Genomic DNA, 22111 nt, shown 5'->3' with positions numbered 1-22111 from the left:
CCTGCATTAGTGAGACCAACTGGGTACATTCAGTCTGGTTCAGTTGTGCGTCAGAATGGCTACCATGTTTCATCGTCCAATCTATCGTTGTGAACCAAATCATTAAAAGAGAATAGATTTAGTCATGTTCATTTCACTGAATCTCTCAATGGGCCTTGTAAAAGTGTACCGTATAACTGCACCGGGGATTACAGTTGTTATATGGCAGTGTTTCCCAACCCTGGTCCTCCAGTACCACCAACAATACAGTTTATTATAGCCCTGGACAAACACACCTCACTCAACTCTTTGAGGGCCTGATGATTAGTTGACAAGTTGAAACAGGTGTGCGTGTCCAGGGTTACAAGAAAAATGTGTACTTTTGGGGCTACTCCAGGACCAGGGTTGGGGGAAACGCTGCATAACTGACTCTGTAGTCCCCGTTGCATGGTGTTATCAAGTTGATGCAGAAAAACCTGCTTTTCTAGGCACTGCCCTCCGAATAGTAGATTGATGCACACAAAGAAGTCTCTCCTATTGTGAGTGGAGAAAGGAGAGGAAGTGTATGAGGTAAACCGTGCTTTAGGACAAGACCAATATCCAGAGACGTTCAGACAGGGGAATACTGGTATATCTGAGATGGCAAAGGTAAGGTACTTTTTCATTTACCTGTGGAGTTTTATGACTGAAGTGCAATTGATAAGCTTATAATTTTAAGTCGAAACTAACATTGTGCAGCAACCGTGTTTGACAGATGTTTGTAGTTATCTTTTGTGTCACAGTAAATGCATTTTGTTTTTCACACAATCTAAATGTAAAAAGTCAGACTGAAAGTGAAAGGGGTGGAATGGCAAGGTGCAGTGTCAACAGCTGAAATGTCTCGTCCAACTGGATAGACAAGGCAATTACATCCAGGGTTCCTTCTCCACTGCAAAAAAAATAGCATATTTAGGCAGATTTAAAACTATTGCATTGATAACATTTTACTTAAGATAAATTATGCATTTATGGTAGATGTGTTTTGGGGCTATCATGATGGAACATTTCTACTGGGAGTGCTCAGTTGGTCTTTGCTGGCGGGAGAGCAGGCTGGGCAGGTAACAGGTTGGGTAGAGTACAGTCATACCTGAGTTTTCTTAAAGAGTTGTTGCCTGGCTAGTATACGGAGAATCTTTAGATTTATTAAAGTATTTATGTCAACGTCCTGTTATTTTCTACACGGTTTATTGGCCAATTCGTCCTGTCTCCTCCTCACTGTCCAATCAGCCGCCTCGGCTTCTATTTCACACCCACCCATACGTTCTTAACCCCCCCCCCCCCTCCTCCACCCACAGCCTCCACCTCTGGTGCCCTACCCCAGGAACATCTGTCTGGGCAAGCCTGAGGAGAGTGATCCCCAGAGGAGATGGAGCTATGGTCCCTCTCCCCCAGACCCATCTGTCCCAGGGCTTGGTGAAGGCAGAGTAAGAGACTGTCAACCATTGACAACATGAGCCCTGGTCAAAAGAAGTGCACTATGTAGGGAATAGGAGCCATTTGGGACCCTAATCCCTATATAGTGCACTACCTTTGACATGGCTATTGACTTGCATTCCTTACTATTTGAACTGCAGTTTTAACTATGGTATGACTCACCTGACTTCATCCTCTTGGCCCCCTGGGGAGCGTAGGACATTCACCATGGCTCTCCACCTAACTCTTCTCTGAGAGTCCTATGGTGGGAAATATAAATGGACTCAAATGTATTTATATTTGAGCTGCAGTGGTATACCATGATGTACAGTATATAACTATAGTGTGAAACTGTTATTGTAAATGTGAATTGTTAGAACCCAGGAACAGCCCAGAAGCTGCCCCCTGTGGCCCAGAATAAGGGATAGTTGAGAGTCCTCCACAAGGTGGTTGTGACCCTCAGGATGGAGTGTCTGAAGGCATCTCATCTGATGCAGCAACATGCATTCTTCTCTTTTACTTTGCTCTCATACAGTATGAATCTTAACACCCACCCATACATTCTTCTCTTTTACTTTGCTCTCATACTGTATGAATCTTAACACCCACCCATACATTCTTCACCCACAGCCTCCACCTCCAGTGCCCCACCCCAGGAAAATCAATATGAGCAAGCCTGAGGAGAGTAAGCCCCAGAGGAGATGGAGCTATGGTCCCTCCTCTCCCTCACACACATCCGGTCCAGGGGTTGATAGAGGCAGAGTAAGATACTGTCCATAAATCAATGAATTGGAATCAACCATTGACAACCAGTCAGGTCACCCATGATACAAGTCAGTATTCAATGTCCATCTATGTCTGAGGATGTTGGGAAATGAAGTGGAACCTGGCCACTAGGGGCAACAGTGAGCGCTGTTACCTTCAAGAAGATTTCAGTTTTGCTAGGGCGTTGGGGGTGGCGTAAGCATCTGCCCCTGATGCCAAAGGCTTCATGTTCGAATCCAACAATAAAGTTGTTTTCTGTATTTTAGTTTTAAGCCATAACCATTCAGAGTTAATGCCTAACCTTAAACAATTCAGAAGTTTCAGAAGATGTTTGAGAAACATGGATGAACGTCTAACTCTGACGCGAGAGCTGGTAGAGTGTGAAATGCCTTTCTTGAAGGTCTAACCCCAACATTGCAGAAATCAATAACAATGTAATACTAAAAAATTACGTAGAACAAAAAATATAGCATACTATATACAGGCGACTTTCTCTGTAAGCAGCAAAGCAAGACAACACTGAACTTTCTGTTTTCCCCATTAACACTAAAAACCTTTCTCTCTACTGTTTGAATTGTGATTGAATCAACACAATTAGCCACTTTCAATGCAGCATACCGAAGCAAAACGAACCACGCAAGAGTAAATGGCTTGTTTTGAGGTACATGTAGCGACGCGTGTTCAAAACTAGCAAAGTATAATTGGTTATTAGCCCAGTTCTAGGTCATTTGTAGTCAGCAATGGGGCAGTGATTGTTTCCTACAAGAGCACAAAACGTCTGCATTTCTGGACATCTTTGAAAAGTTTTATTTTATTTATTAATTTTTTTTGCTTAAATGGGCAGTGTTGTATTTTGAGACAGGCATGAATAAGCTAAGTAGTGCAGAACACTGAGGCTGTACCCACTTAACTAAAGTGGTCAAGTAGGCTACTGACTATTTCATTATAATGAAGGCCTACTAGAGGGGCTTACAATGAAGACGATGTATCACGTTACATTTTAACATGGAAATAGCTGTTCTATCATTCAGCCTACAGTAGCAGCTAATGTGTGGTGTTCAATGTAGGCCTACATTCCATGAGACTTTTGAAAAAAAAAAATCAGGGCTTGACATGAACCTGTTGATCCACTTGTCCTTCAGACAAGGTGACTGGAAATGTTGTGGTGTTTGATACAAGAAGCCACTTTACAAAATCAAATGCATTGTCACTATATGTAGCTCTCGCTTTACTTTCAAGCGCATCTACTCATGACCGCTCATGCTGTAAACACAGTCCAGTTCAAAGTGAATGGCACAGTCTGTTTGCATATAGGCCTACTGCAGCTCTGATCTGGTTATGGCACACGGGTCTGTGTAGAGTATGGGTCTGTGTAGAGTATGGGTCTGTGTAGAGTATGGGTCTGTGTAGAGTATGGGTCTGTGTAGAGTATGGGTCTGTGTAGAGTATGGGTCGTGCCTGTCAATGCTATAGAATTCTACTTTGATGCGTTCTGCCTACAACAATCTCTTGCATAGATCTTTTTTTATTTCGGTATGTTAAATTGAAAGTGGCTAATATTGTGTTGATTCGATCACAACTCCCACAGTAAAGGGGAAATGTGGATTATGTAACACTAAGGGGGAAAACTCGAGAAAATTGAGTGATGTTCAATCTCATGCTTCTCTGTGTGCACTGATATTTCTTCTGTGCTGCAGTCCCGGGGGTAGCTGCGTGCTAGCGCAGGCATGCAGCTCAGAGGGAACATCGGTTCTGAATACAAAGCATTATGTTTGGGGCAAATCCAACACCACATCACTGAGTACCACTCTTCATATTTTCAAGCATGGTGGCTGCATCATTTATGGGTATGCATGTAATCGGCAAAGACTAGGGATTTCTTAAAATAAATGGAATTGAGCTAATAACAGGCAAAATCTTAGAGGAAAACCTTGTTCAGTCTGCTTTTCAACAGAGACAAATTCACCTTTTTGAGCAGTACGCAACCTAAAACACAAGACCAAATATACACTGGAGTAGCTTACCAAGACAACTTTGAATGTTTCTGAGTGGCCTACTGTAGTTGACAGGTTTTATTTCAATTGGCTTAAATCTATGGAAAGACTTAAATGGCTAGGGATGTGAATACTTTCTGAACGCACTGTGTACAAAACATTATGAACATCTGCTCTTTCCACTACATAGACTATCCAGGTTAAAGCTATGATTCCTTATTGATGTCACTTGTTAAATCCACTTCAAACAGTGAAGGGAAGCAGGGGGGACAGGTTAAATAAGATTGTTTTAAATGTCTTGAGACATGGATTGTGTACAGTCGTGGCCAAAAGTTTTGAGAATGACACACACTCATTTTCACAAAGTCTGCTGCCTCAGTTTGTATGATGGCAATTTGCATACACTCCAGAATGTTATGAAGTGTGATCAGATGAATTGCGAAGTCCCTCTTTGCCATGCAAATGAACTGAATCCCCAAAAAACATTTCCACTGCATTTCAGCCCTGCCACAAACGGACCAGCTGACATGATGTCAGTGATTCTTTCGTTAACACAGGTGTGGGTGTTGACGAGGACAAGGCTGGGGATCACTCCGTCATGCTGATTGAGTTCGAATAACAGACTGGAAGCTTCAATAGGAGGGTGATGCTTGGAATCATTGTTGTTCCTCTGTCAACCATGGTTACCTGCAAGGAAACATGTGCCATCATCATTGCTTTGCACAAAAAGGGCTTCACAGGCAAGGATATTGCTACCAGTAAGATTGCACCTAAATCAAACATTTATCGGATCATCAAGAACTTCAAGGAGAGCGGTTCAATTGTTGTGATGAAGGCTTCAGGGCGCCCAAGAATGTCAAGCAAGCGCCAGGACCGTCTCCTAAAGTTGATTCAGTTGCGGGATCAGGGCACCACCAGTACAGAGCTTGCTCAGGAATGGCAGCAGGCAGGTGTGAGTGCATCTGCACGCACGGTGAGGCAAATACTTTTGGAGGATGGCCTGGCATCAAGAAGGGCCGCAAAGAAGCCACTTCTTTCTGGGACAAACATCAGGGACAGACTGATATTCTGCCAAAGGTGCAGGGATTGGAGTGCTGAGGACTGGGGTAAAGTCATTTTTTCTGATGAATCCCCTTTCCGATCGTTTGGGGCATCTGGCAAAAAGCTTGTTCGGAGAAGAAAAGGTGAGCGCTACCATCAGTCCTGTGTCATGCCAACAGTAAAGCATTCTGAGACATTAATGTGTGGGGTTGCTTCTCAGCCAAGAGTGGGCTCATTTACAATTTTGCCTAAGAACACAGCCATGAATAAAGAATGGTACCAACACATCCTCCGAGAGCAACTTCTCCCAACCATCTAGGAACAGTTTGGTGACAATGCCTTTTCCAGTATGATGTAGCACCTTGCCATAAGGCAAAAGTGATAACTAAGTGGCTCGGGGAACAAAATATTGATGGGTCCATGGCCAGGAAAATCCCATTGAAAACTTGTGGTCAATCCTCAAGAGGTGGGTGGACAAACAAAAGCCCACAAATGCTTATGCCAGAATGGGCTGCCATCAGTCCGGATGTGACCCAGAAGTTAATTGACAGCATGCCAGGGCGGATTGCAGAGGTCTTGAAAAAGAAGGGTCAACACTGCAAATATTGACTCTTTGCATCAACTTTATGTAATTGTCAATAAAAGCCTTTGACACTTATGAAATGCTTGTAATTATACTTCAGTGTTCCATAGTAACATCTGACAAAAATATCTAAAGACACTGAAGCAGCAAACTTTGAAAATGTAATATTTGTCATTCTCAAATCGTTTGGCCACGACTGTATGCGTCCCATTCAGAGGGTGAATGGACTTAACTTTTGTCAAGTGCCTTTTGAAAGGGCTATGGTAGCAGGTGCCAGGTTCACTGGTTTATGTCAAGAACTACAACGCTGCTGGGTTTTTCAAGATCAACAGTTTCCCGTGTGTATCAATGGTCCACCACCCAATGACATCCAGCCAACTTGACACAACTGTGGGAGGCAGCGAAGTCTAGATGAATTGAGGCTGTTCTGAGGGCAAAAGGGTTGAGGGGGGGTACAACTCGGTATTAGGAAGATGTTCTTAATGTTTTGTACCGTGTGTGTGTGTGTGTGTGTGTGTGTGTATAACTATGGTGTGACACTATTTTATTTTTTGTAACTGACATCTTAGAAGCCAGGCACCACCCAGAAACCGCCCCCTGTGACCCAGAGTAAGTGGTCGGTGGGAAGGAATCCTCCACAAGAAGGCGGTTGTGACCCTCCGGATGGGGGGAGCGTGTCTGACTTCATTAAGAAGGTATCTCATCTGGTGCAGCAACACACTTCTCTTTCATATACAGTGAGAGTGAATCCTAACTTCCACTTATGTTGCATTTTCTCTGTCTCCCACTGACATTTAACGAACAACTAAGTGGAAATTCGTCTTGAGCGGAAGTTTGTGCACTTTGACGTGAATTCTGTCTCTGAATATGACTTGAATGTTATTTTTCAGTTTGAAGCTAAAGAGGACCAGAACAAGCAGCTGGTGGTGCGTTGTCCTGTTGGTCCGCCTGCCGTCATCTACAGGGAGGACTCCGTTCCCCCTCTCTACGAAAAGGTTTTGGCTACGCAGGAAACTCGTACGGTGAGACAGAGAGAACAGATGTTTAACACTAAGCTTAAATCAAATAATCGTGTATTGGTCGCGTACACAGTTTAGAAGATGTTGTAAAGTGTGCGGCGAAATGCTTATGTTACTAGCTCCTAACAATGGAGTATAATGCCAAACAAGTAAGGATTGTCTCAACGAATCCAATTAACAACCCAAATAACACTGGAACGGTAATCCAAATGCAATCTATGTATGTATACTGAGAACTTCCACAATATACTAAGAATGACAGAGTACAGCAGTATATATATTACAGTGAGCTGTCAAGAATCAGTGTATAATACATATGTGGTGTGTATAAAGGTTGTAACTACAATGTACAGTAGTAGAAATATTAGAATGAGCTATATGGAGAATACAGTATTTAATCATAACACTAATGCTTGGTTTTTCCGAGCTGTTCATTGTTCTTCCAGTTCGGGTCGCCTGCCTTCGTTGACAGAGAAGAATCCAATGACTATATCTATGAAGAGGTTTTTGCTACACATGAAACTCGTACGGTATGACACCTGAAGGGATCAGTCAGCCAGCTACAAAATACTGTTTTTACGTTTTTCACATTATACTTCAAGGGCCGGTTTCCTGGACTTGGGGGTGGATGTAACAGTAAACAAAAATCGGTGACACTCAAATTAGTATATGTATTTATTGTGTATTTAACACTTCGTATGTTATGAATTACAATATGTTACAAATTGTAATACATATGTTAGATTCCAATTTGTGGTGGCTGACATTGGCTAGGTGGCTAATGCTAACGTTAGCAAGATGGATAGGTGGCTAATGCTAACGTTAGCAAGATGGCTAGGTGGCTAATGCTAACGTTAGCTAGATGTCTGTTTGCTAGGCTAGGGGTAAAGGTTAGCTAACTAGTTGCAAAGTAGCAAGTAGTTGCAAAGTTGTCCATGAGGCGATTTGAACATGCACATTTTGGGTTGCTCAACATTCACTTTATACGCCAACCCATCCATCCTCCTTTAGTTTTTGCCTTAAGTAACCTTCTGTCTTATGTAACCATACCAAACATTACATATCATATACATTTGAGTGCCACTGATTTTCATTTACTATGTTACATCTATTCTGAGACCAGCCTGATATCCCAGACCCAGATTAAGCCTAGTCCATGATTTTTTTAAATTTGTTTAAATAATGCTTTTTAAAAATGTAGCATACGCTCTTGTCCAGAGCAACATTTTTTTTTTTCTTCATTGGAATCAAAGCCACACCCCTATTGTTGCATGCACCATGCTCTACCAACTGTGCCACACGGGACCATTCTCTATGTAGATTATCTTTTGAAATAGTTTTTACTGGGACTAGGCTTGATCTTAATCTGGCAAACCGGCCCGACGTGTCATCCTTTATTACAGGTCAAACAAAGTGTCATGAAAAAAAGTTTATTGTATTTCTATTGTTTTAGGTAGCAGTTCAACAGCGGATATGTGCAACCTATGTTCACTGTGTAAGGCCACCTCCTCCATTGCCGTTAAAGCAGTCACTCCCTCTGAAAGGCAGATTCAAAACACTCTCAAAAAGCAGCATTAGTGAAGAGGAAAAAGATAACATCAAGGTATGACTGTGAACCTGCTCCGTGATGATTCCCCTGGGTATAGATCTAGGATCAGCTTCCACTTCCCCAGTCCTAACAATAACAATTAGGGGGGGAAATATGCTAAACTGATCCACGATCAGAATTGACTGGAAATTTCACCATACACCGTAAAACCTAGCCTAAACTGCCCTAAGTGGTCAAAAGACAGGAATGAAACCACAACCACTAGCGGCTGTTGGGCCTATGTATAACCATGAACAGCTCAACTAAGCTGTGCCACACGGGACCATTCTCATCAATACATTGTGTATTATATTATTTACATACATGTGGGTTTGTTACATACAGAACCTCCAAAGAATCATCACTAATGACAATTTGACCACAACCATTTGTCATTCTCATTTCACCCTTTCATTTAATTCTTCCATCAGGATGCAGATCGTCTGATGGAATGGTGGGAGAAGGTGAAAAGTGAACGTGAGCATCACAGCTTCAAAATGTACTTTGTAATTTCCAGCATAGTTTAGGTTCAACTTTAATATTTTCCTCTGCCTTTTTAGCATGGAAAGATCTGTCTAAAGACCCTAAACTGGCCACGAAGGGAGAAGCAAAGTAAGTTATTTAGTTTAGACCCAGCTAACAAAAGTGTGTACATTTGAATATTCTGCCACTAACCACCCTCCATACTGATGACCTTCTATTTCTAGACTGTTCAAAGAGAAAGCCCAGCGGTTCCAGAATGCATTGCAGTTGTACAACCTCCTCCTGACTAAGCATGGGGAGACCCTAAAGAACCACATCATTGACCTCATCAGCATCGCAGACAACTTAGACAAGGTAGGAGTACTATAGTCTACTGTACAGGCAACGTAGACAGGGTAGGAGCATGATGACCTACTGTACAGACTACTTAGACAAGGTAGCACTTAAGTCTAGTGTACAGACAACATAAACAAGGTAGGAACCCTATAGAATACTACTGTATACGCTTGTAATGCCTTTGATTTTTAATGTAAGCCTGTAACTAACATCAATTACCCCCAAGCAGATTTAAATACAATTCTACAATTCCATTAGAGTTCATTCCATTCAAATCAACAATTTAATTCTATCCAAGGTTTCCAAGGGAACCAAGATTGCTGGCATCACCGGGGGCGCCACGGGGGCGGTTGGAGGGGTGGCGGCTGCAGCAGGGGTGATCCTCGCCCCCTTCACCCTAGGGGCATCACTGGCCTTGACAGTGGTCGGTGTCGGTGTAGCTGCAGCTGGAGGGGTCACAGGGGCCTCTGCAGTTATTGCTAACAAAGTGAGCTGTTAGAATCCAAACACAATCAAACTATATTTATAGAGCATCTGCAGGATGATGGCACACTTAATATATTAATATGGTTCATGCTTGATTGGACAGACACCAGGAATTTAACTTGGCCTGGGAGCCAAGTTAGTTTCCCATGAAACTCACTCAGATAAATTCACTAAGTTTTCCCTTCGGAACTTAGATACTTAAACGAATGTTGAGAAGTACTGTGCATAACATCACTGTCCAACTCCTCTTCATTCCAGGAAGTAAATTCTTCATCTCTCTTAGGTGAGCAGTGCACAGGACAGGAAGAAGATTGAGTTGATCCTTCAAGACTACCTGGCCCTGATGGGTGACATTGAAGCCTGCTTGAGGTTCATCAATGTGGGCATGGAGCACCTGAGGAAGCACAACCTCTCAACTCTCCAGGAGGTCGACACAGAGGCCGTCAGAGTGGTCAGGTATGATCTTAATAATATACTGCATTTACTCTTGTCTGGAAATATATTATCTTTATTTTTTTTTTTTATATTTGCATGTTTTTAAAACTTAACCTAAACCAGGGTGGCCATAGTGACAGGAGTGGGTAGCTCCAGTGCCATAGATGCCAGCAGTAAGGCATCGGGGATGCTCCAAGGCTTTGCTCTGGGCATGGATATCTATTTTACCCAGAAGGAGGATGGCAAAGGTGGCCCGAAGCTGAAGAAGGGATTGGAGTCCAAGTTTGGGAGAAAGATACGCGAAGTGGCTCAGCAGCTGAATGAAGGGCTGGATGAAGTGATCAAGGTCAAATATGAGCTAGTTGAAAATAATCTAATCCTCTGAAGAAAGGGAAAGGGGGATACCTGGTCTGTTGCTCAACTGAAATGTATTCCGCATTTAACCCAACCCCTCTGCCTTAATCGACAGCCCTACACACACACAAAAATGTGGTTTCCTCAAGGCTTCTTTGGGAAGGGTGATGGTTCCAGTGATATTTTAAATGTTGGTGGCGGCTCATTGGACTTGATGTTATGCGATTACATGATTTAAGGTCAGTGTCTTGTGAATTGAGACTGGTTGACAGTCAGTAGTTCTCAATTCTCTCCTCAGGGACCCTGAGCAGTTCCAGCGCTAGCGCACTTGATTCTGTTAATAGACACAATAGTAAAAACCGATGGAATTTTAAAAATATAACATTGCTATTAAACCAGAATAAATAACCTTTTGAGATCATTCTCCATGAAGTTTCTATAAATAACCATAAGAGTTGTAACCATAACAGAACCCTTTGTCTAAAACTTTTTAGAAATGGTTATTTATAGAACATTGTGGTATGTTGTCTACCAGGTTTCAGTTCACTACCAGGTTTCAGAATCACTGCAACATTTTCCATTGTCAAATCTATTGTCATATAAACCAATGTTGTGAATAAATAAATAATTAGAAGACATAGATTTAGTCATGTTCCTTTTTTTTCAAATTTCAATTAATCTCTCAATGGACCTTGTAGGACTGTCTGTATATTATAACTGATAATGTACTTTCCGGTGCAATGATCAGGGCCGGCCCTCCCTCTAGGCAAAAGTATGCCCGGCACTTGATTTTTGGGGAGGCATTTTGGCAATTGGTTGCCGCCCTCTGGCGCCCCTGATCGGCTACTACACCGCCCGCGGCACCCCAGCCACCAGCTCATAGCGTTGCTGCTGTTCCCGCCCCCACCCCATTCCTACTTCTCCCGAATCCCACTATCCTTGGTGGTGATGTGTTTATGGGATTATCCAATTGTGAAAAAATTATAAAAATGAATCTGCCAATTAAATGTTTGTTTTAAAATATATTTGTGTGTGACACGATTAGTGATTTAAGGCAGTAGCCTACCATGTAGCTAACAGTGGATATAATTTTAGCTAAACGTAATCTATAGAGAGTTGAAACAATTTGCTACCACGTCTAACCGACAACTATGAGAAAAGAGGCACAATCTCTGAACCAAAGAAATGTGCTGGTGCATTGTATCAGCATGCAGCAATGTCCATCAGTCGGTGTGGAGAATGACAAGCCTACGAGGACGACGAGCCCCGGTTCGCTGATTCTAGCAGCAAAGAGGGCAAACCGGTGGAGTCCCAAGCCATGCACTTCCACCGATGATGACAGCTCTCTGGGCTGGACAAGAACAGGTGCTCGCACCAGGCCAAGCCACACCTCCAAACAATGCCGCCAAGACCCTATCTTGGACCCAGATTCAGATTCTTCGCTCCCCGTCCCCGATGACAGTTGTGGTACTACTGCTAAGTCCGACTCCCAGACAAAAAAACATAAAATACTCCTGTAATTTTTTTTGTCTCACCTCGGATGGCAGAGCTTCCGGGGCATTAGTGATTTTAACTATATTATTGACATTGAACTGGTTATATAGCCTATTAACGAGATGTATTAAAAATTGCGTTTAATTTGTAGCATAGGCCTATTCATTGAGCTACTCTTCTGTTCCTTCTGACTTTTAGCTGAGAAAATAATTGTCTCGCCTTGGGCGGCAGCACGTCCAGGACCGGCCCTGGGCATGATCATGTTGTGGCTCAAGTTAGTGAAGTAGGAAGTTTGATACCCTCCGAAATGTAGATCCAAGCACACAAAATAATAATGATATTTTATTGTGAGTGGAGAGAGGAAGTGTGTGCGAGAAACTGTGCTTTGTGACAAGACACATCTCCAGGGAAGTTCAGACAGGAGTGTAGTTGTACATCTGTGATGGCAAAGGTAAGGGCCTTTTTGTATTTGCCTGTGGAGTTTTGTGTCTCTGAGTCTGGTATGATTTAGCACTCAATGCATATCCTCAAATGGATGAGCAGACTTCATGAACGTTTCTTTTGTTCAATAAGTACATACGTTTTTGCCCCAACATACTTTATTATTTGTACTCACTTAGGGATTTATGTCAAACCTTGTATTGACTACATTAACCAAACACAAATGCATTGCAAAAAAAAATATATATATATTTTTTTTTTATAAGTAGGGCCCTGTGTTTTGTCATGACATGATGCCTGATTATAATGCTGCATTTTTAGCCTTACATAAAAATAATTGATGCAATTGTCTGAGTGCTGGACAATCTGACATAAAAAGAAAGGGAGGACAGTTTGATCAAAAAGCTTTAAATGAAGGTTCAAATCCAGGCGTGTCATATGATGGCGCAAAACACACGGCCGAATTTAAGACTTGTGTGTGCCACTGTCAGAGTGAAAGTGAAAAGGATGCAAGGCATTATTAATGATTCATTACAAGTTGCACAACTTCACAGCCTAAAGGTGTCTTGACTCTTATCCAAATGGATAAATGGGTTCTTCCTCCACTGCAAAAGACAAATAAAGCATGTACAGAAAGCAGATTATCAACTGTTATCAAGCACACCTGGGTCAGAAAATATGATTGCCTTCCTCAATAGCAGCCAGCGAATTCTACTAGAGGAAAAGACTAAATTAGTATGACATCCTGGCATTTGAAACATACTTAATTTGACGTGGGACATACAATAAAATGTTATATTTCTGCATACCCCAAAACACTACTATTTAGAACTCAACTACAGTTATTCAGCAGGTGCTTCATCTCTGTCCGGCTCCTTACTATTCACCGTTACAAACATGACAGTATCGATTTAAAGAAGTATGTACACGAGTATTTGCTTTTAACCTTTCCACCTTAGCTACTTTTTGAGTGTGTGGCAGATTCATCTCCCCACAGCCTCCACCTCTGGTGCCCTACCCCAGGAACATCTATATGGGCAAGCCTGAGGAGAGTGATCCCCAGAGGAGATGGAGCTGTGGTCCCCTCTCCCTCAGTCTCACTTGGCCCAGGGGTTGGTGGAGGCAGAGTAAGATTGGATTCAACCATTGTCAACATACTGTACATCAAGTTGAATTCCTTTCTATTTGAACTGCAGTTTTAACTATGACATGACTTACCTGACTTTATCCTCTTGGCCCGCTGGAGAGCATAGGACATCCACCATGGTTCTCGACCTCCCTCTTCTCTGAGAGTCCTATGGTGGGAAATATACATTGACTTGAGTTCTCCAGAGAACTCCAGACACAGTTCAGAAGTGGCCTCCTATGGCCCAGCAGAAGTTGTCTGTGAGAAGTAATCCTGAAATCACTGTGACTGAAATGGTCAAGAAGGTATCTTGCCACAACACACTCTTCTCTTCCATTTTCTCTCATATATATATATATATATATATATATATATATATATATATATATATATATATATATATATATATATTTCCATATAGGAGTGAATCCTAACTTCCCCTGAAGTCAAATGTTCACGTTGTCTCCCATTAACATCAACGCAGTGCTATGTAGTAAAAATTAGACTTGAGTGGAAGTTAGGATTTGCCTCAGAAAATGCACTCTCTGAAAATGACTTGCATTACATTGACGGAGAGGAGTCCAATCTTCCACTCTATGAAAATGTTTTGGTTACGCAGGAATCTCGTATGGTGAGACAGACAGAGAAAAGAGATGTTTAACGCTAAGCTTAAATCCAATTAACAACCCAAATAACAGTAATCCAAATGCAATCTATACGTATGTACACAGGGAGCATTTACACATTGTACTGTATACTAAGAATGACAGAGTACAGCAGTATATATATTACAGTGAGCTGTGTCAAGAATTAGTATATAATACATATGTGGTGAGTGTATAAACAGTAACTACAATGCAATGTACAGCAGTAGAAATATTAGAATGAGCTATATGAAGAATACAGTATTTAATCATAACACTAATGTATTACCAATACTGTAATAACTGTTTTTCCGAGCGGTACATTGTTTTGTTTTGTCCAGTTTGGGTCGCCTGCTGTCGTTGACAGAGAGGAGTCCAATCACCCTCTTTATGAAGAGGTTTTGGTTACGCAGGAAACGCGTACGGTGAGACAACTTTCTCAGTTTTAGCATTGATGTATCTGAAGGACTTTGCACTGCATTATCTGTTGTGTATGACTTTATTGATGATATATTTAGGCAGATTATTTCTTTAATTGTGTTTTATAAGATATAACACTTTGTCAAAAATTTTAGCAATAAAAAAGTCATACAAAATATGTAGAAAAATAAACAATTGTTTGTTATATTTTATTCTGTCCTATAATGTTTTATTCTATTAATAGTTGAGATATTCTGTGAATAAGAAGGCATGATGAGGTTGTTAATCATGATTTGTCAGGACTCTTGACAGCTGCTTTTCCAGATGTAGATATTTTTACTAATAACTTTTACAAATGCGCCACTCGATTGACTCAACCTCAAAATATGTAATAAACAAATAACCTTGAATTCATTATATTTACATCTATATTAACAAAATTGAGAGACAATATTTTTGCTCAATAAACTATATTTTTTCAAATTATCTTTCTAAAGAACCATTTCTATATTGTCACGTAGGAACACGTTCCTAATATTGAGTTGCACCCCCCTTTCACCCCCAGAACAGCCTCAATTCGTTGGGGCATGGACTCTACAAGGTGTTGAAAGAGTTCCACAGGGATGCTGGCCCATGTTGACTCCAATGTTTCTCACAGTTGTGTCAAGTTGACTGGATGTCCATTGGGTGGTGGACCCTTCCTGATACACACGGGAAACTGTTGAGCGTGAAAAACCCAGCAGCGTTGCAGTTCTTGACACAAACCAGTGTGCCTGTCTTGCCCATTCCCCCTCTGAATGGTATACATACACAATCCATGTCTCAATTGTCTCAAGGCTTAAAAATCCATCTTTATTCTGTCTCCTCCCCTTCATCTACACTGAAGTGAATTTAACAAGTGACATCAATAAGGGATCATGGCTCTCACCTGGATTTACCTAGTCAGTCTGTCATGGAAATAACAGGTGTTCTTAATGTTTTGTATACTCAGTGTATATCTGTACTATACATTTGTTGTTAAAAATGTCAAATAAATTGACATTTTTATTTTTACTACCCACTAGACCCCGACTTTGAATACCACTGGTCAAATGGAACAGTAACATTGTCTGTTTCTCAAATGGCACCATATAGGGTTATGGTCAAAAGTAGTGCACTACATGGGGAATAGGGTACTAGTTTGATGTACCATAGACAATGGAGAACTCAATGACCTCCTACTTCTTTATTTGGCTTTTCAACCACCAGGTGGAGAGATTGGACATGTATTCAATTGTAATAATGAGTTGTCATCAGAATATAACTAAACCATATCTGCTTATAAATTTGAAATTAAGTTACCACAATTTTCGTTTTAATCTGTTGATTAGTTACCGTTGATTAGTCTTCAGTTAAGTTAATAAAGACACTCGAATCATTGAGGACAAATAATCTTTGGAAAAGAGACTCCTCTAGAAATTCAACGCGTCCTTTTCTACCATAAGTAATGGGTGTATTAAGGCTGAAAAACAATTATTTGATCACTTTAGACAAGTTATAATACATTTTGATCGATCTTAGATTGACTTTTATCTAACTTTGTGAAGTAGTCTACTCTACACATTGCAGTCCTTCGTTTTGTGGTCAACAAGTTTCACGTAATCAAACGTAATACACTGGCTTTTTTAGATTGGAAATACAAGTTACCTATGTAAACATTAATTTCCTCTTCAATCTTAATTCAATGTATACATGTTAATTTGACCTACATTTCGTCGGTTACACTATGACCCTGGACCTATTTATTTCCAACGAGCCGAATAACGATCTAAACCAATCAGAGGCAGTAACGGGATCGGAGTGATACACCACAGCGCTGTTTAACGGAAGGATACGCTTGGGTGTGATGCGGGACTATAAATAATATTGTGACCTCGTTCGACCGTTGTTTCTCTGTGACATTCAACGTTATTTCGTAGCATTCCGAGCGCTCAGTTCTCCTTCGCAAAATGGCAGTTTAACGTGCAGCGGCTTATCCAGCAGCGGCAACAACCCGGCAGTGCAACGGTCAAGCACTGGCTTTTTTACGCAAAATGGCGTAAGTAAAAATGATACGTATTTCTTCTCAGAAAATGTAAAGTCAGTCACATGTCAGCCGTCGGGTAGGTGTGGCTGGCAAGCAGGCTTGGGAAGTTGTTGTTAGCGTTCTAGCTAGCTAACTCTACAATACAATAGCTTATACTGTTCGCAAACTTTACTTCAGATATTTGATATGTCAGACTGTCAGCTAGATTTGGGCTGTCTTTGGCACCTACCCAACTGTGGAAATAGTTACTCGTATCAACTGTCTGCCTGAAATAACCAACGTTAGACAGCATATGCTAACGTTATTCAGTGTCGGCGTTTCAGTGCCTTTCAACAAAGTGACAATAAAACCACGTGGATCCCGTGCCATCTACAGTGGGCCATTTTTACACCGATATCTACGTCATAACGAATCAACTACCCCCTTCTCATATTGAATAACAATCTTGTTAAGATTTTTAACTAATGTTATTAAACCCAGGCTCATAAATTGATGAAGTTACTATGCCAGACATGGCAACGTGGCACTTTCAAAATGGCGTACTTGTGTCCTCTCGCTTTCTACTTTCCTTTCATGACCAGATGGTTGTTGTGAAAATGGCGGTATGCTCACCCTCCCCTCTCCGTTTCCATAGTGAGTCAGCGAGGAGGCGGTGTTACCGGTCACATCATGACCAAATTAGGCAACGTTATCCCGTGGCGGTGGGCGGGGAGTTTACCAGCACTGGCGGAATTTCCACTGAAGTATTAGACCAGAATATCTCGTACTATTTTGTGAAATACATGAATGCGTTTTAGGAGCTATTAAGTCAAAGCTATTGACTCGACTTGTTCCTTTAGCACTTAGTTGAACAAATGGCCTCAAATTTACCAGGAAACGACCGAATGTTACTGTTGACTAGGTCACTAGGACATAACTTCAAATACCACAGGTTTTACAAGATATCTCTAGCAGACTGTTTTCATGTGTATTTCCCAGACGCATACTTCCTCTTAAAATACTTCCTCCTAACACTGGGGCATTTGTTTATTTGTCCCTACCTCGGTGGGTGGGAGGAGTTTGAATCGGTGCATTCGTTGAGCCAGATGCCCTGCTCAGTCCAGCTGTGAAGCCAGCTCATAACAAAAGTGACATAAATAAGCATGTGTAGGATTCTGTGTTTTCACATGCAAAGTGATTGCTTTTGATAAATGGTGCATCTGCCTTCAAAGTGAAAACTAGTTCAATATTTATTATATGGAGAAGCCATGTATGTTTCTGGAAGACACACCATGCTGCCTTTGTTGACAACATGACAGCGGAGCAGATTATTGTTTGATTTGTCAAGGGCGCTCCTCCCTCCCCACTTTCGCGTGATGTGAAGGACTATTCCCCGGTTCAACCCAGGCCAGCGTAATAGAACTTCCTCGATGGGTGTTACAATGAGGGTAGTCAATGAGTAGCACCATTTAACTGACACCATATATATTGATATGATTACCTATCCCTCAAAACAATGACATGTGGCGAAGAGATTCTTGAAGAACGATCTGACCTTAAAGGCCATGTACTCTTATAATCTCCACCCCTCAGATCCTAGGTTCCTTCCTTTCTAGGGAGTTTTTCCTCGCCACCGTGCTTCTATATATGCATTGTTTGGGGGTTTAGGCTGGGTTTCTGTGTAAGCACTTTGTGACATCTGCTGATTTAAGAAAAGAAAGAGGCTTTATAAATACATTTTGATTGATTGTTTTCCTTTTTATGTAGCCTAGCTATGATGGTACTAAGGCCCTGTCATACATGACATCTCACCCCTATCCCACCTTCTCTCCTACAGTATGTGTATGTCTACCGGAGAGAATGGGATATGCAAAATGCATTTCTGTTGCTCATGTAGTAAATGGTCCAATAAAGTAATGTTCTCTCCTCTGTGGAACTACTTGTCATACTGCAATTTGTAACCCCTATCCCTCCATCTCTCACCTTTCTGCTTCCAGTTCTCTCAAACCAACCACCCTCAGCTCTGCTGTTGTCTACCACAGCACGATATCGCCGTTCCCCCTAACGACGACAACGTCCGAAGACTCTCTGTTATCCCGTTATAGTACCCTGTTACTGTTGACAGCCACCAGAAGAAGCAGTCATGTCCCTGTTGACTTCCCAACTGGTCTTGGAGGACGTTGGGGCCCTGTTACTGGACAACTGGTTTCTGACGGCTGACCCCATGGGGCCCCGTCTGGACCAAGATGAAGAGGATGATCTACCCCCCTCTCTCTCCTCCTTCTCTTCTTCTCTCTCTCTCTCCAACTCTTCTGCCTCTTCCCTCTCTCCCTCTTCTTTGTTTAGTTTGTCTCCTTCCCCCTCCCATCTCTCATCCTCCGACTCCCTGCCTCCATCCCCTCATCCCTCGTTCCTGGGGAGTAGCAAGGCCGGCTCCGGGGTAGAGGACCACCTGATGCCGTTGACTCCGTGGCTGGACTCTAGCGAGCTGCTCCATGCCCACATGGGAACAAACGCCTGCAGAGGTGAGAACACAGCTGAAAAGAAAACCACAACAAAAACGCACAGCTCAAGTGTTGCAAAAGACATACAAACTCCTCCTTTGTTTGCTGACTAACCCTATACGTGGTTCCATCTGTGGTGTTATCACATCTATTAGGCTTAAACCTATCATTTTAAGCAATCCCCCACCTACGCTCTCCCCTGGGCTCGGTTTGTCATACCAACGTGTATGGTAATCATTAACCATAGAGGTCGTTAGTAACTACCGGTATTACCCGTTTGCACATCCACACGCGATGACAAGCCACCCATCACCTGAACAAACTGGTTTGCACCAGGTTTCCTGGTTATTACAGTAAAACAAGACTAGTGTCAGTGGTGCTTTACCTCCTGTTGTACAGACAGGAAACATTTTGGCAAACAATAGGGTTTTATAGTAGGGATCCAGTATCAGCAACTTCCACGTCCCTTCAAATCATGATTAGACTGGAATATTGTCTTTCAGAGCAGGTTTTTGTTTGGGAAAGGACTTGTTTCAGAGGACCATTTTTTATTTTATATATTTTTTTATTTATTTCTTCTTTCCGTTATCGCTGTACAATAATTATTAAAATTGTCATGTCATAAACATTGAGTATAATATGTTGTATATATTTAGATGGAATTTACTTATCGCTTCTTCCCCAGATGCATTTTCGGGCATGGACTGGATGGCTGAGAAGATAGACCTGAGTGACTTTGACCTGGACTCTCTGATTGGCTCCTGTTGTTCCGATGCCCCGCCCAGTTCCCCCGAGGATCTCCTGGCCTCCCTGGAGACCCGAATGGACCTAGACCTGATGGACCCCTTCACCGCCCCAATCCCTGCCCCACACGAGGTGCTCTCCCTGGGCATCCCTCTGGCCGACCTCCCCTCCCTGGAGCTCCCTGAAGAAGAGGTAGGGGATGAGGTCAGAGGTCCTGTGGTGACGGTTCAGGATCAAGAGGTCGTGGTGAAGTCTGAGCCACAGTCTCCAGCACCCCTCTCCATGGGGTATACCCTCGAGCTGGGGAGCGAAGTGGACGTTGATGTCTTGGAAGTCAAGACCACCCACACTCCAACTACCATCATCTCTGAGCCCAGCGACAGCCTCCAGACCACCGCCCCTATTGTCCTCTCCCTCCTGCCCTCAGGTCACTTCGTGGTGGTCCTCTCCCCTAAAGAGGAGCCAACCATCCTCCCCACATCAACCCTCTCAGCCTCCAGTAGCTGTGATGACCAGTCTGATGACAGCGACTCCGGCATCGACTCTGTATCCGGCTCCCCTCCTCACCACCCCTCTCCTTCTCCCTCCATAGCCGGGTCCTCCAGGACCAAACCTTACTCCAAACCTGAACCTGAGACTACATCCCCCACAACCCTCAGCGGCAAGGTCAAATCAGTATCCGGGGCGCCCAAGGTCGTGGAGAAGAAGCTCAAGAAGATGGCGCAGAACAAGACGGCAGCGACACGTTACCGACAGAAGAAGAAGGGCGAACAGGAAGTGCTGAGTGCGGAGTGTTCCGAGCTGGAGCAGAGGAACCGTGAGCTGGCAGAGAAGGCTGACGGCATCAGCAGAGAGATCCAGTACCTCAGAGATCTGATGGAGGAGGTCCGCTCAGCGAAGAACAGGAAGAAGACCACTGTTAGTGTGGCGTAGTCAATGGAAATTATGGATAGAAGGGGAATGCATAGAATGAGATCCAGTACCTTGTGGAGGAGGGGCTACGTCCTGGTTGGCCACCCTTCTACCAAAGTGTACGTTTGCATACTTGCTGTCTATGATGGGAAGTGCGCATTTGCATACTTTGGGAGAAGATTAGAGAATGGAGAAGGCAGTCTGGTAATGGCTAGAAAGATGATAGAAAAGTTGATGAGATTATTATCAGGGGGAGAAGATGCGGACTGATTTTAGTCAGGCGGAGGAGCATCAGTCATGCTGGTCTGTTCTGTATGAACCCTATTACAGTGTTACACTGGTATACATACACATTATTAAACACACACACACACAAGTGTTGTATGGTATTGTCTTGACTAGGCCATGGCTACTGCGTAGGTAGGAAAATGTAGAATTACGACAAAGACAAATTAGTATGGCCACACTTACCAAGATCCAACCCATAACCTTCCCCAAAAATACTCCAGTTTCAAAGACCAGTTACAACAACCCCCCCCCCAACTGTCACCCTACTGTTACTCTTACCCCACTCACCCCTTACCTTCCCCCTTTTTTCTCGTTACCCCACTACTCTTTGACATCCTCTATGCAGCTTTAGTCCAGAAAGGGGCCTCACCCTGTGACAGATTTTTAATTGTTACACTGAATTCCCTCTGTCACAATGTTATGTTTGGTATGTATATATCTTCACCTGAACTCTACTCTGGCTTCATCAGGGTTCTATTTAACGCTGGGTAGTAGGAAACCATCCATCTCCTAGACTGTCCTAGACCTAGTTGGCAACTCTAGTGTAGCTTTAAGCTACATGTTTGTTTGGCTTGTATAAATGCTTTGCTATTGTTTACTATTAAAGCTCCTTATTGAATCTCAATTGATCTGTTATCTTTTATTTGGATTAAGAAGTACATGTTATCTTTTATTTGGATTAAGAAGTACATGTTAACTATTAGTGGCAAATCTAAATGCCATGACAAATGCACATGAAATTGATATGCTAGGTTAGTAAAGCACTAGTCGTGTACACATACGACTGATACCATATAAGCGTTGAATCAATTTGATCATGACTAAGCAACAGTACTCTGGTATTTTAAGCCTGTGCAACTGGAATGGCAGGTGATACTGGTCCTGGGAAAAATACTCATGAAGCACATGAGTAGGAGTGCTGATCTAGGATCAGGTCTCGTGTCCATATAATCTTGATCTGAAATATAAACCGGTCCTA

The 22111-nt window shown here is 42.5% G+C and overlaps 2 protein-coding genes across 2 annotated transcripts; both read left to right on the top strand.

The window, feature by feature from the left end:
• The first annotated feature begins 335 nt into the window (after positions 1 to 335).
• On the top strand, positions 336 to 11153 carry LOC118938193 (uncharacterized). Its single transcript, XM_036940164.2, has 13 exons — positions 336 to 627; positions 1314 to 1442; positions 2062 to 2193; positions 6384 to 6509; positions 6705 to 6836; positions 7280 to 7363; positions 8287 to 8436; positions 8853 to 8898; positions 8982 to 9033; positions 9129 to 9258; positions 9539 to 9727; positions 10010 to 10182; positions 10285 to 11153. Exons 1-13 carry the CDS (start codon positions 619 to 621, stop codon positions 10544 to 10546), a joined length of 1614 nt encoding a protein of 537 aa, XP_036796059.2. The 5' UTR covers positions 336 to 618; the 3' UTR covers positions 10547 to 11153.
• Positions 11154 to 16563: 5410 nt separating this feature from the next.
• atf4a (activating transcription factor 4a) lies at positions 16564 to 21757 on the top strand. Its single transcript, XM_021570233.3, has 3 exons — positions 16564 to 16717; positions 18682 to 19209; positions 19874 to 21757. The coding sequence occupies exons 2-3, from the start codon at positions 18828 to 18830 to the stop codon at positions 20863 to 20865; spliced, it is 1374 nt and encodes a 457-aa protein (XP_021425908.2). The 5' UTR covers positions 16564 to 16717; positions 18682 to 18827; the 3' UTR covers positions 20866 to 21757.
• Positions 21758 to 22111: the final 354 nt, after the last annotated feature.

Source organism: Oncorhynchus mykiss, chromosome 13, assembly GCF_057628025.1.
Source record: "Oncorhynchus mykiss isolate SJ-2025 chromosome 13, ASM5762802v1, whole genome shotgun sequence".
Lineage (NCBI taxonomy): Eukaryota > Metazoa > Chordata > Actinopteri > Salmoniformes > Salmonidae > Oncorhynchus > Oncorhynchus mykiss.
Note: the sequence above shows the minus strand (reverse complement) of the source record. Positions and strands in the feature narration are given on the sequence as shown.